At 45.5% G+C, this 13,719-nt stretch overlaps 1 protein-coding gene across 1 annotated transcript; it reads right to left on the bottom strand.

Moving 5' to 3' along the window:
- Positions 1-8,043: 8,043 nt before the first annotated feature.
- NKX3-1 (NK3 homeobox 1) lies at positions 8,044-13,224 on the bottom strand. Its single transcript, XM_073324968.1, has 2 exons — positions 12,888-13,224; positions 8,044-9,761 (listed from the first exon to the last, which is right to left on the bottom strand). Exons 1-2 carry the CDS (start codon positions 13,213-13,215, stop codon positions 9,346-9,348), a joined length of 744 nt encoding a protein of 247 aa, XP_073181069.1. The 5' UTR covers positions 13,216-13,224; the 3' UTR covers positions 8,044-9,345.
- Positions 13,225-13,719: the final 495 nt, after the last annotated feature.

The raw sequence follows: 13,719 nt of genomic DNA on the forward strand, positions 1-13,719 counted from the left end.
ACCCACAGGGCCTCTTTCAATCTGCCCTGGAGGAAAATTCCTTCCCGACATCAAATATGGCGATCAGCTGAACCCTGCACATATGGGCAAGACTCACCAGCCAGATACCCGGGAAAGAATTCTCTGTAGTAACTCAGACCCCACCCCATCTAACATCCCATCACAGGCCATTGGGCCTATTTACCATGAATAGTTAAACGATAAATTAACTGACAAAATCATGTTATCCCATCATACCATCTCCTCCATAAACTTATCGAGTTTAATCTTGAAGCCAGATAGGTCTTTTGCCCCCACTGCTTCCCTTGGAAGGCTATTCCAGAACTTTACTCCTCTGATGGTTAGAAACCTTCGTCTAATTTCAAGTCTAAACTTCCCGATGGCAAGTTTATATCCATTTGTTCTTGTGTCCACATTGGTACAGAGCTTAAATAATTCCTCTCCATTTTTGTATCTAAAGTTTTGAATGATGCTGTGCGTAAAACCTGCCTGAATGTGATCCTAAGCTTTCTCACTGTATAAAGGGCTGGGGCACTTCTGTCCCACGTAAGCCCTATTTTGAGGTCTGATGTAGAGTTTGGATAGTGTATAAGCCTTGGGCTCATCCTCTGCCCAGGGATCGATTTCACCCTATATTTGATTGGTTTTGGAAAAGATTTGAAATCTTCGTGCTTCAGAGCTTAAACCAGCCTCTAACTTTTGGGGGTCAGAGCAAACTTTCCATAGGGTAGGTAATCCCATATTTCCCCCTCCTACAGGGTTTCTTGTACCTTCCTCAGGTAGTAGAGGTCACTTTCAGAGCTAGGATATTGCATTAGATGAAGGACAGGTCTGATCTATTATGGCAATTCCGATGTCTCTGTACTCTTTATGCCCCCTGTCTCCGACTGTTAGCCCAACTGAATTAACTGCTTGCCATCAATCTGGTTTGCAAATGTTGATTTAGGTCAGAGAGAATTTTTTCTTGGTTCCCTTCCTGGGGCTGCTTGCCAAGTGTGTGGATTATTGAATGCAAATGTTAATCAACAGTTACGTTATCCAATGACAACCCTTTTTTTTTTTTGCTGTGTTAAATGGCTTGGCAGAAACAAGTGTAAATATTATGTCAGCATTAGACACTATTTAATCCTGATTGATATATGTTGGCTATGGAGCCTGACTCTAACTGACAGATGTTAAATGATGTTTGTTGCACTACTAGAAACAGGAGTTCTGCATTGTAAAGGTTGATTAAAACTCCATGTCTCCATAGTCTGGGTGGGATTTTCTTTTCTGTATTAATCAAGAGGAAATTTATCACAGCAAGAGTTTGCTTGGTCCTTTCTGTTGTTGTCATTAATGCTTTACCACTGGACTATGTGGATATCAAAACGTTACAGCCCTTTTTTTCTCTGTGTCCTTGTGCTTTGTGTTAAAGTATCAGCGGGAAGGAAGCCTTACTGTCCCCTGTAGAAAAGCTCTTGGGGGATTCAACAGAAAAGAGTTGCAAAGGAGGAAAAATTATACAGAACTCGAACATTCGCTGTCTCTAGGCAGCAGTCAGCCAACAAATTCTTAATGGCAGGAGTTGCAAAATAATCTGTGGGTTCCTTGCCAAATCAAGTTGGGATGTTAGTGCTGCGAGTTGCCTCTCTGGATGTGGACGTGATCACAGTGGGTGCGATGTTACCTGGTTCCCAGAATCGGCTTTTGGAGAGGTACTGGTGCCAGGAGTGTATGCATACACGCTCCTTGGAACGCTGGCAAAAATCTAACGCCTGGGATGGGTAGCACCGATATTACTTGACACGTGAATCCAAAAGCTTTTGTATTCTCAGTTTACAGAGGAGGAAATTGAGGTCTAGAGAGGCAAAGTGGCTTGCCCAAGGTCACCGAGTGAGTCATTGGCAAAGCAGGGAATAGATCCAGGTATCTGGGACCAGATTTTGAAAGGTGTCTACTTATGCAGCTAGGCATCTAATGGGACTTAGAAAAGTGCCTGGGCACATTTAGCATCTGTCTGCATCGTTAGGTGCCTAAATACCTTTAAAAATCTAGCTCCTTGACCCCTAATCCCATGCTCAAATCACAAGATAGCCCCACCTCTCTTGTCAACTGCACATACACAAAGCAAGTCAGTCTAATACACGTGGTGGATTTGAGGTTTGCAAAAGAAACTTCTCAGACAAGAGTGGCAAGTAGGGTGGATCTTGTGAAATGGATTGGCTTGTGTTAAGGGATTAATAATGGGCTGAGGAGCCTTTCACCTCTAGGCCACTAGTTCCAGTGCATCCTGGGGCAGTGGAGACCAGAAGTTGTTACCAGCTGGTGTCAAGTGGTGGTAGCTTGTGTGAAATGAATTGTGGTCTCCATCCGTTTAATTGCAAGATCAGCATTGTAATGGTGTCTGGTTTCTTTGGTGTTTTCAGCACTGGGGCTGAAGACTGAAATGGCTTTGAGACAGAAGGGCCCTCTCACCCCAAGAGGGGGGTCCCTCTTGATCAAATTCTGCCATCTTGATGGCTGGTTTGTTAGCTTAGGTGAAAATGAGGTGATTTCAGTCCAGTTCCTTTTATCTGGTAAGAAAAACCACCACCACAAGTAGCCGTGGAGGGACATCTCAAAGCTGAGACGTGGGCTTGGATTCTAGACCATTCTCTCACCCCCGCCCCCTCGCTATATGCAGAAGCATGAGGGCTAAATTTGTACCACGTGAAACTGGTTTCAAAAGGTTGGTTTCAAAAGGTTCCCTTATGTTTTCTTCTCTCTTGAAGAAGATACTTCAGCTTGGTGCATAACACCTGATCATAAAGTAATTTAAAGATTATTATTTTTTATTTGGGGGGGCCCTATAAGGCCAAATCGTACCCTCAGTTGCACCCCCATAAATCCATTGAAGTCCAGGAATTTAGTCTCTCAATTTACCCCAGTGCAACTGAGAGCAGAATTTGCTCCCGTTGTACCTGTTGCACGGATACAGGACTTCAGTCTCCAAGGCTGTACTTTGTGCGCCTTTCACAACCAGTTAACATCACTGCTTTGAAAAAGTACCCCACAGGCAACATAGCAGGGCCATGTATGGCTTATAAGGAGCAGGTGTGTGTGCTAGGCTCCCGGCTTTATGGCTATTTTTTCTTACAGAAATTTAAATCCGCTAAGTTAACAAATAAACATTAAGAAATAATGAATAAAAAAAAAACATTTTGAGGGAAGATTCACAGCTCGGTTCAGCTTTGTCCGCACAAACACGGACACGTTTCTGCTCTTGCTTACGCTAGTGTAAATCTGGACTATGTTCCGGAGAAATCAACTGTTACACTAGTGTAAAATTGACATCCGCTCAGAGCCAAATCCCATAAGTCTGATTCTGTGCTGTATGGCATCTTTTGCTGTTCTTTACACTTGCACTACGAAATCAGAATGGTAGCAGTTTGCACATACCTGGCACTGGTGTAAATGAGGATGGGAAGTGCAGGGCCATGGAGAAACGCTACCGTGTGGTGTGAACAGATTTAGAGAAAAAAAAAATCCAAATGCCGAAACACATTGTCCCAAATTCACTTTGGGTGTCCAATTACTCCATTGACTTTAATGGATGAAGGTGGCTCGTTTTGCTTTCTTGTCAGTTTGGAATAAGTCTCCTTAGTGGAAGATGGATGGAGAAAGCGACTCATCTGAAAGAAACACTTACTGCCTAGTTGTGGAATTTATGACAGAGGTTCCTGTGTGCTTTCGCTATTTTTTTTTTTTCCCCTGTTTGGATGAAAGTACTGCAGATTGGAGCATCAAAATACCTGATTTAAAAAATCTGAAAAGCACAGAACTTATTTCTGAGCTTCAAGGGTGAAATTCACCCCTGTACAGAGAGCCAGCACATAGGCTTCAAAGTAAGGCTTATGTGGGACATCAATGGTGAGTAGCCATAGCTCTGGCCCACGACACGGGTGAATTTCATCCAAAGGCCCCAAACCTTCAAACATGCACATGCTTAAACTTCAAACATTTTGAGTAGGCCCATTGGGTTCATGCAACTACTCTCCTGCACAAAGGTGAACGCATGCATAAGTTTTTGTCGAATGGGAGCCTACGAGTGTTAAAATAAAGAGCTGCATTGTCTCCTATCTGGAAAGCAGAGTGGGTTGGGTTGAGTTTACAGGGTTAATCCAAATTGAAAACCTTTAGAGGCCTCTGCATATACTCAAAGTACGGAAAAATGTGAAACCATCATACGTTTTAGCTAGAATAAGCGCCTTACTGTATAAACTGCTGGTCACTAGAGAGCCATCCATTTGCTGCTAATCAGGTGAATGATGTAAGTTTGGAGTCGTAAATAAATGGCGGCGGGAGAATTGTTCTCCTTCCTGCAAGGTGTGGTGGCTCCTGAGGCCTCCTTTAAAGTAAATGAGAATGGAGGTGGTTCAGCACGTGTCAGGATGTGCAATTCCTGGCTGGACCGGACCCAGCGTTGGTAGCATTATGTGTTAGCCTGCTCTTAACAGTGACGGGTGATGATCTGATTGATACCTGCAAATTTGCCGCTCACATTAGGCCTGATCCTGCAATAGTGACACGTGGGTAATCTGTAGTCGTGGTAGCAGCCCCGTCGACTTCAGTGGGACTTCTCACATCTGAAAGTACTACTCATAGGAGTAAGGTCCTGGAGGAATAAGGGCTAAATTATGGCTTTGAGAGCCAGAGTCACGTTTCTGGAAATGGGACACAGAGGCACCTTGCTAGGGAAGGTATTCTACCTAGGAAAGGCAGAATGTGGGATGCTTAGGTGGAGCTGTGAATCTGTGGCATCTTAAGGATGCAGCATGAGCTCCCTTGGAGCCAGATCCGAATCATAGAATATCAGGGTTGGAAGGGACCCCTGAAGGTCATCTAGTCCAACCCCCTGCTCGAAGCAGGACCAATTCCCAGTTAAATCATCCCAGCCAGGGCTTTGTCAAGCCTGACCTTAAAAACCTCTGAGGAAGGAGATTCTACCACCTCCCTAGGTAACGCATTCCAGTGTTTCACCACCCTCTTAGTGAAAAAGTTTTTCCTAATATCCAATCTAAACCTCCCCCACTGCAACTTGAGACCATTACTCCTCGTTCTGTCATCTGCTACCATTGAGAACAGTCTAGAGCCATCCTCTTTGGAACCCCCTTTCAGGTAGTTGAAAGCAGCTATCGAATCCCATTGAGCTCTGAGGATAGACTCCCGTCAGGCCCTATCTGTGCAGCCTGTAAGCGCCATTAGTCATGCATCTGGGCTGGCCCCCAGCCATGACCCTTCGCCCACCAGATCCACTCCTGTTTCAGAGTGTTGAGTCATGCTGGCTGCTTGTCTTCCTCCCTTGCATTCATGGCATGTGAGCGAGCCCCATTGCTATTCCTGGTAAGAGTGCACTAGGGAAGGGAGTAAGGGATCCTGACCATGCACACCTTAGCCCGGTGTGTTAGCCAGATTTTGGCCCCAAATACGTGTACTCGAAACGCACATAAAGGAGATTTAAAAAAATGAACCCCCAAACCACAAACCCCACAGAGGCCCACTTCTAATGCAGACTTTTTATTCCAAAGTACAATACACACATTGGAAAAACAGTATCAAAATATATATACAAAAATAACAACCGTTTGCACTGGGCTGATTTTCATAAAAATACAAAGGGTGGCAGTTCAGAGTGAGAATAGCCAACAGAGTTTTGATCTAGGTTACAAACTGAGAGCAGAACAGCTGGGACACAGGTGAAATAGCCAAGTGGGTGTTCAGTTTCATGACTACTAAAGAACAATGGATCAAATCCATTGTTGCCCTGCAGATGGGGCCCAATTCTTCACTGTCCTATCATTTACACCTGTGCAAAATGGGTGAGCCACACTCTATGGTGCATATTCTTCTACTTTATCCCTTTTAAGGGCCAGGGTGTCTGGGGCTGGCCAGTCCTGCTCAGTTATCGGACCCAGCTGGGAAGGGGGAAGGTGATCCCCATGAAAAGACTGAGAAAACTCTGCTGTGGGCCCTGAAGCAGGGGGACGGGAGGGAAGGGTGAGTCCTCCTTTCACCACCGTGGCAACGGGGAAAGCCTGTGGGCGTTCTAGCACAGGATGGACAGAGGAACTGCTTTTGTGGTTGATATTTTGCCCATATTTTGTGCGCAGGGGAGAGACTTGAGTGTGGCAGTGAGCCCTTCCTGAGGAGGTCGGGAAATTGAAACTAAGTGACGGGGAAACTGAGGCAGCAGAGAGCTTGAAGCCAGACCAGGTAGGTGACATTACTACATTTACACTGGTGTGAATCAGAAGTAAGTTCATGGAGATCCATGGAGTTAAGAATCAGACCGTATCATTCTGATTAGGCAACGTTTTACACCCACTTTGCACTGATTTAAATGACCACACGAGGTACAGGGCAACAGAGAATGAGGAGCTTTACACCAGTGCAAAATAGGCATGTAAAGCTACCAAATCAGCATGGTAAGTGTTTTGCACCCATTTTGCACTGGTGTAACTGATGGAACAAGGTGCAAGGTATGCCCAGTTGGGGCCAAATGTGCCTGTGGATTTCTGCATTTGGTGCTTGCTCCTGCAGCTATTACCCCTTTTGAGTAATCCTATCCCATCGATGTTAGTGGGGCTCCTCAAGTGAGTCAGGGCCCCAAGATAGGACCCTAAGGAATCTTTTGTTCTAAGTACTGTATGATCACTTCTTTTGGAAAGTGGATAAGCAGCGTGCTTGAATATGAAACATATTGTAACAGCCCAGAGATGACCTTCTACTCTTAATGCTGACTGAGAGAAAGGACTGAATCCTTTCAGAATGAATAGGTTCTAAATAAAGAACGAGCTGACAGAAAAAAGTTATCTAGAGATACTAGAAGTTACATTCCAACTAGTTAGAAAACAGTCTGTTATCCTTTCATGTATTTCAAATAATTCACACAGTGGCAATGACCATAAATTGGTGGCATTGGTGAATTGTTCACCTTAATGGGTTTGATCCTGTAAACTCTTACTCCCATAAGTAATCCTGGCTCACGATAGGAGTCTTCTGGACTTCCGCAGGTCTCCTGGCATGAGTAAGGATACTTGTGAGTGTGTGTGGTTTGCAGATCTATTGTGTTGGGGGAGGAGGGAGACACAAGATCAATTTTCAAATATATATTTTCATGAAAAATAAGATTTCTAAAAATTCTCCAGACCTGAAGACGAGCTCAGTGTCCTCTTGAAAGCTTGTCTCTTTCCCCAATAGAAGCTGGTCGTCTCAAATATATTACTTCATTTCCCCACACTCCTTGTCTCTGAAAAGAAATTATTACACTTCCCATTCTGGAAGCAATCACTCCAACAATATGCAGCCCCAACTGTCTCGAGGAGAAGGGAGGGAAATTAGGTCTTTAGCTTTTTGTGGTTTGGGGTAGTGGGGGGGTTAATACTACAAAGATGGGCACCATTATAAAGAGCTCGATAGATTTTAAAAAAAAGCCACGGCATAAATTGGGAGGGCATAAATTGCCATAGTTCTAATTTGTACTAATCTGATTTGTACTACCTGAGAATTTGGTCCACTGAAATTATAAATGATCTAACATAATTTCCCCCCCCCCCCCATTTTCATTTCATTTCTATTTTAAAACCTTTATTTCCTCCACAATAGATGTTTCCTCAAACTTTACGTATGGGCAGGCATTTCCTTTGCTCCTAAAAGCCATCACTGCTACTTTGAACAGACTAACAGAGGTCAAAATATTACTATTCATTTAACAACCATGCATAAAAGCTTTATCCCATGTTTCCCTTGTATACTGCAAAGTGCTGAGCTTTCTCACTCCCCACAAAAGAAGATAGGATCAAAAGGTGCTCTGCATCATGCAGCATCAAGCTAGTATGGTATGTATCAAACGGAAGCAGGAATCACCTCTGTTAGTCTGCTCAAATGATGAGTGTGAATAATAACAATAAGATCATTTAACTCTGTGATCACAAGAAAACTTTACAGTAATAGTGAGCCTCTTCTGAAGCACTAGGCTGCATTGTCTCATCTAATTTTACAAACAGAATTGCTTCTCTTTAAACTGTTAGGAAGGCTGAAAACTTAAGCTATTTAATACAGTAATTCTATGTGTTAATGTTCAAACAGCATCAGCGTGGTGATATGCAAAACAGATCTGTCATTGTGATACTGAATTTTGTGCTGTCGTCTGGTTGGGTACATGCTGCCAAGTTACTGGTGGTATACATTGGTGTGTAGGCTGTAGAACCTGAGCAGATGTAAATTGGCACAGTTCCTTCAGAATCAGAGAATTGATTGATACCAGCCGAGGATCCTGCCCACAATATTTATTGCATATTGGAACACCTCTGTTGTCGCCTAGTATTTCATGTTTGTTACTATGCAGCGCATCGTGGCTACACATCACTTTGTGACACAGCAGAGAGAGAATGACAAACTTTCTACTTCAAACCAAAGGTCTTTACCGCTTGAGCTACTTTAACTTGCAGTATAGGTGCTATGACACATAGTTATGCAGTTCTAATTCTAGCCAGTAAAGAGCAGTGGTGTACATATGCACTGACCAGTTCATGACAGTAATTTAAATGGGGTTTGTCACGTTGGCTGACATAGTTCTAATACATCTCACGGCCTTCACCTTAGGACCACATGGCTCTTAGTTTCCATTTAATGGGGAAAAAATGCAGACTCCATTTTTTTCCCATTCAGCATCCCACCTTTTGTTCTGTTTTGAGAAGACCAGGTATTTAAATATTAAATATACTATGCAGTGTCACAGAATTAATGGCCTAGATGAACATGCCGAGACAATTGCTGTGCAAAACCATTATCATGACTTAGTTTTTACACGCTGCTCGTGGGGAGGGCTGAAGTTTTCCAAAGCACATAAGTCCCACTTTGAAAAGAGACTTAAACACGTGGGAGCCGAAGTCCCATTGACTTTCAATGAGGGAAAAGGGCAGACACTATAGTTTAGTGGACTGTAATTCAGGGGCCTGGGTTCTATTCCTGACTCTGCCCCTGGGTGGCCTTGGATAAATCACTTAATTGCTCTGTACCTCAGTTTCCCCATCTGCAGAATGGAGATTGTAATCCTTTCTAAAGCACTGTGAGATCTACCCATGGAAAGCACTATACAAAAGCATGGCATTTATTATTAGGTGCCTTGGAAAATGTTATCCTAGACTTGTAGCAGTGTCGAGAACCTTGCAAGTTCCCTGGAAGGGAAAAGGGCATGCAGGGTGCTCAGCATCACTGAAAATCTGGTCAGAAGTGCTTTCTCCCCCTTATTAGAAAAAGCAAAACAGTAAAAATAAAAAGAGCTTTTCTCTTTGGAAAAATTGAAGTCTTTAGCTGTAGTTATCACAAAGAGGGACTCCAGCCATTCAAGCAGCACAGGTAGGGATAGTACTGGTAGCCGTTACACACAGAAATCAGAGCAGCCCTGGAGACATCATCATCCTCTTTAAGGACTGGGAAAACAGAGTTCTTATCGAGTCCACTGAGTTCTGAGGCTAGCTGCTTCCTTTTGGTCTTGTACCTTCTGTTCTGGAACCAGATTTTCACTTGGGTTTCGGTGAGCTTCAAGTTCTTCGCCAGGTGGGCTCGCTCCGGGGCGGACAGATATTTCTGATGGCTGAACTTCCTTTCTAACTCGATGACCTGAGTGTGGGAGAAGGCTGCCCGTGAGCGCTTTTGCTGCTTCGGGGTCCTTTGGTTGCTCAGTGAGGATTTCAGAGGGTTTTCACAGTCCAACAGGTCGGTCTCCGTATATGCCTCTGGGGGAAGGAAGAGGGGAGTTAGACACCAGAAAGGAATCAAAACAGCTTGTTCTCAGGCGTTTTCCCTGCAGAGAGCACACAATTCTATTGTCATCCTGGAGACATTTTTACATGCTCACACGAGCTTAAAAATTCAGAAACCTTTGGTATATAATTCTCCGCCTGCCCCTGAATTCTGATACAGTGTTCACTCTGAGCCAGATTTTTAAAGGTATTTAGCCACCTCACTCCCATTGCTTTAAGTTGGAGTTAGGCACCTAAAGACTCTTAAAAATATGTCCCTCTGTTGTTAAAATGCCTTTTTCTTCTGTACTCACAATGGGTGTCACCATTATGGGGCCCTGACTGGGGCTCCTAGGCATGATTGTAATACAAATAAAACAGTGATGCCAACTTTTGGGATTTTGTGAGTCTTGCAATAGTTGGTGATTTTCTTAAAGTCGTAGATCCTGGAATCCTGTGATTTATGTGAGAATCTCAGCTTTCACTTTAAAAAGATCAGTTTCTACTCCCATGTTGCAGAGAAAAGTTTGGAAATGTGAAGTCAGTGCTCCCCAAAGGCTCAGATGGCAACTATATAGCAAATTAAAAAACAAAACAAGACCCCCCATCATCCTCATGATGTAGGGTTTGTTTTGTTTTTTTTCAAGGCATATCTCCTGAGTTGTGAATACTTGGGAATGGCAGCCCTAGTAATTTGTCGTCATCGGCCAACATTTGCAAAGATGGATGCCCAGTTGTATGTCCAGGCACCCATAACAGTGGGTCTGATTTTCAGAGGTGCTGAGCACCTGTTACTGTCATTGAAACCAGGCCATGATAGATAGATAGAAGCCTTTTAAAAAAAAAGAAAAGAAAAAGCGCCCTTATTCAGGTGGATCAGGATAAAATTAGGGGCCCAGTTCTCTTCCCACACACATTCCACTTAGTTCCATAGAGGTACTTCTACTTTCCACTGCTTTAATTGGCAGCAGGATCAGTCCCTTAGCATCTAACTTAAGGCACCCAAGTTTGAGAATTTGGGCTCTTGACTCAGTCCTACCTCATCCCTGTGAATGGCAAAGCTTCCGGTTGACGTCAATGGGAATAGGATCTGGATCCCTACGCAAGTTACCATTCAGGTGGGAGTTTTACTGCTAGAAGGCTGAACTTCTGATATATTCAGGGTAACGAGATCAGAAGTGTCTTTTTGCTATGGCATTGCTGAGCAAGTTTAGAGGGATAAGGAGGATACCTGCCATGTGAAAGACACACGCTGGTACATGCTGGTTTTAATGTGACAGGAGAGCAGAGCAAAGGAATTAAGGCATCGTTGATGCACATCACAGCTCAGCAGTGTAGCAACCAGACACGTCACCTTAATCTTATTTCCAGTAGAATCATTCTGTCACTTCAGCCCCTATCCAGACAGGTGCTGAGTGCCCACAGCTCTGATCGAAGACCATGGGAGCTGGGAGTACTCTGCACTTTTCAGGATCAAGCCCTCCATACCTAAAACCCACAGTTTGAAAGATTTCTTAAAGAGACAGCCTCAGGTTAAAAATAAGAACAGCAATGCCCTCCACTGTGGTGCTAAATGACACCTATGATTACTAAAACCGAACGAATCTTAAAAACAAATGAACTTGTCACTATTTACGCAGTTTGTTACTTTGTTTTGTTTTTTTTATTTCATTGAGCATGGACGATGGCAATAGGCCAGTTTCCCATGGTGAAATGTTTGGGATGGAAACAATAGGTTATGCCTCATCTGGTGCAAATTGGTTTAGCTCTGCTGAAGTCAGTGGAGTTGTGAAAATTTACAGAAGCTGAGGATCTGGCTCAATGTCAGGGATTTTTTTTTTTTTAAAGTACATTTCCCAGGGAATTTCTCCCCCTTCTTAAAGAAAGGTTCATTGAAACCTTTCTCTTGATCTTCGGTTTTGTGAAAACTTGTTTGAACGTCAGGCCCAATTTCACCTGGAAAGATCCCTTGTCACAAGAAGGTGATTGATTGATTAAAGTGTCTTTTATTATTATGATAGTAGTTCCTGAATATCTGGATTGTGCTAGGTCCTGCAGAGATGTAAAATAAATCAGTCCCTTCCCCCAAAGAGCTTACATCCGTTTGATCCCCCTTCTTGAATATCAAACACACAATGGAGAGAGACTGTGGCAGTCCCTGGAGAGTGCAGTGGTTTCCACTGCTTCCCCAACACCAACAATTTAAAAAAAAAAAAAAATTGTAGCAGCTTCTTTCTTACCCCCCCTCCCTCAGTCATGTGCCAGAAACTTGTTGATACTGAAATGGCACCATCCTTTAAAGGAAGCGCCATGCTATCTTGAAAGCATTACCTTCGCTGCGGCAGTGATTTGCAGCCTTTCCTGTTTTGCTGCCCCAACCTCGAAATACACAGGTCCAGAAACGCACCAGCTTAAAAATGACTCCTCGGCCGGTGTATGCCCAATAAGATGCCCATCACCCTGAACCCAGCCAATATTTTATCGTTAGGTGGAGCCCCAGTCGTGCGCCAGGACCCCCTTGTGCGGGACACACACAGAACGGCCAGCCAGCCCCTGTCCCAAAGAGCTTCTACTCCAGGAATGGGATTTTAAGACCTGCTGTTAGATTAAAGTATTCAGTGATGGTGAATGCAGCAGCCTCCCCAGGCCGGAATACAAATAAAGGGAGCGTCCAGGAGCTCTTTAAACACGCAGCTGCGGCCCTAAGTGGGGGGCTCTTGTTTCAGTCTTCCTGGGCTCTCCCGTGGACTCAGGTGGGGCCATATATATATTATTTTTTTTTCTCCCCAGAATGGTGGGGCGAATGTGCAGTGGCCCAGCACCCCCACTGGTTGAGGTGCCTAACTCGGAGCCTAACTCTTTTTGGGCTGGCGGGGGGGGGGGGGGGAGAATAGTCTGTGCAGACAGGGGCTATTTCTATTGCTTTCCCCCGGCAGAGACCCCCACGTGCGCGCCCCTGTCTCCTGAGTGGGAGGTGCCCCCGCGGCACCCCGAGAACCGAGCGCTCGGAGGTCGAGCTCCAAGGCGGAGAAGCTGCCCCCGCTTCGGGCTGCAGGGTCTCTGCTGGCCGGGACGGGGACCCGGGATGCTGACAGCCGCGCGCGCGTGGGCACCGCTTACCTGCGCCTGGCGCTCCTGCCTGCTCCTGGGGCGGCGGGGGGACCCCTGCAGGGAGGGGTGTCCCCGCCGGCGGCCGGGGAGCGGAGCTTGCACCGTCCGGCGCCGGCTCCGGGCGAGAGGCCCCGCAGCATCCCCGGCTCTTCCTCCCTTGCCCCGCAGCTCCGCGGTCGGCACCGTCCCGCAGAATGTCCTGGATGAGGAAGGAGGTGAGCGGCTTGGAGGAGAGGGGCATGGTCCGCAGCGAGCCCTGGGGGAGGCTCTTGCCCTCTGAGGGCTCTGTGCTGCCCTGTCCCTCCGGCCTCCCTGGAAGGGGTGCCCGGGAGCTCATCTCCCTCCCCGCAAGGCCACCAGGGAGAAGCCCACAGGCATTTTCACTTTGCAACGCTCCCTGCTTTGCATTTATAAGCCAGCCAGCCAAGCCTCCCGGGTCTGATTGGAGCCCGGGGCAGCAGTGAACGCCCTCGGCTACCTTTCTGGGCTCCCACTGCTCCTGAGCACTTGATATGTTCTCAGTGCCAAGGGAAACTGCCATGCCCCGGCTGCTCCTGGCATGCTGTGTCCACGGGGACTTGCAAAGTATCTCTCTTCTATCTCAATCATAAGGCTTTATGTTGGTGCCCATCACCTTGGTATCGGAGAGCCTTCCACTTCCAAGCAATAGCAACTGTCAGCGGGGTAGCCATCTTAGTCTGTAGCCGCAAAACGAGGGGTCCGGTGGCACCGTAAAGGCGAACAGATTTATTTGGGCCTGAGCTTTCGTGGGTAAAAAAACCCTGTATCTGAAGAAGTGGGGGTTTTTTAGCCACGAAAGCTGATGCCCAAATAAATCTGT

The sequence above is a fragment of the Lepidochelys kempii genome, chromosome 26 (assembly GCF_965140265.1).
Source record: "Lepidochelys kempii isolate rLepKem1 chromosome 26, rLepKem1.hap2, whole genome shotgun sequence".
NCBI lineage: Eukaryota > Metazoa > Chordata > Testudines > Cheloniidae > Lepidochelys > Lepidochelys kempii.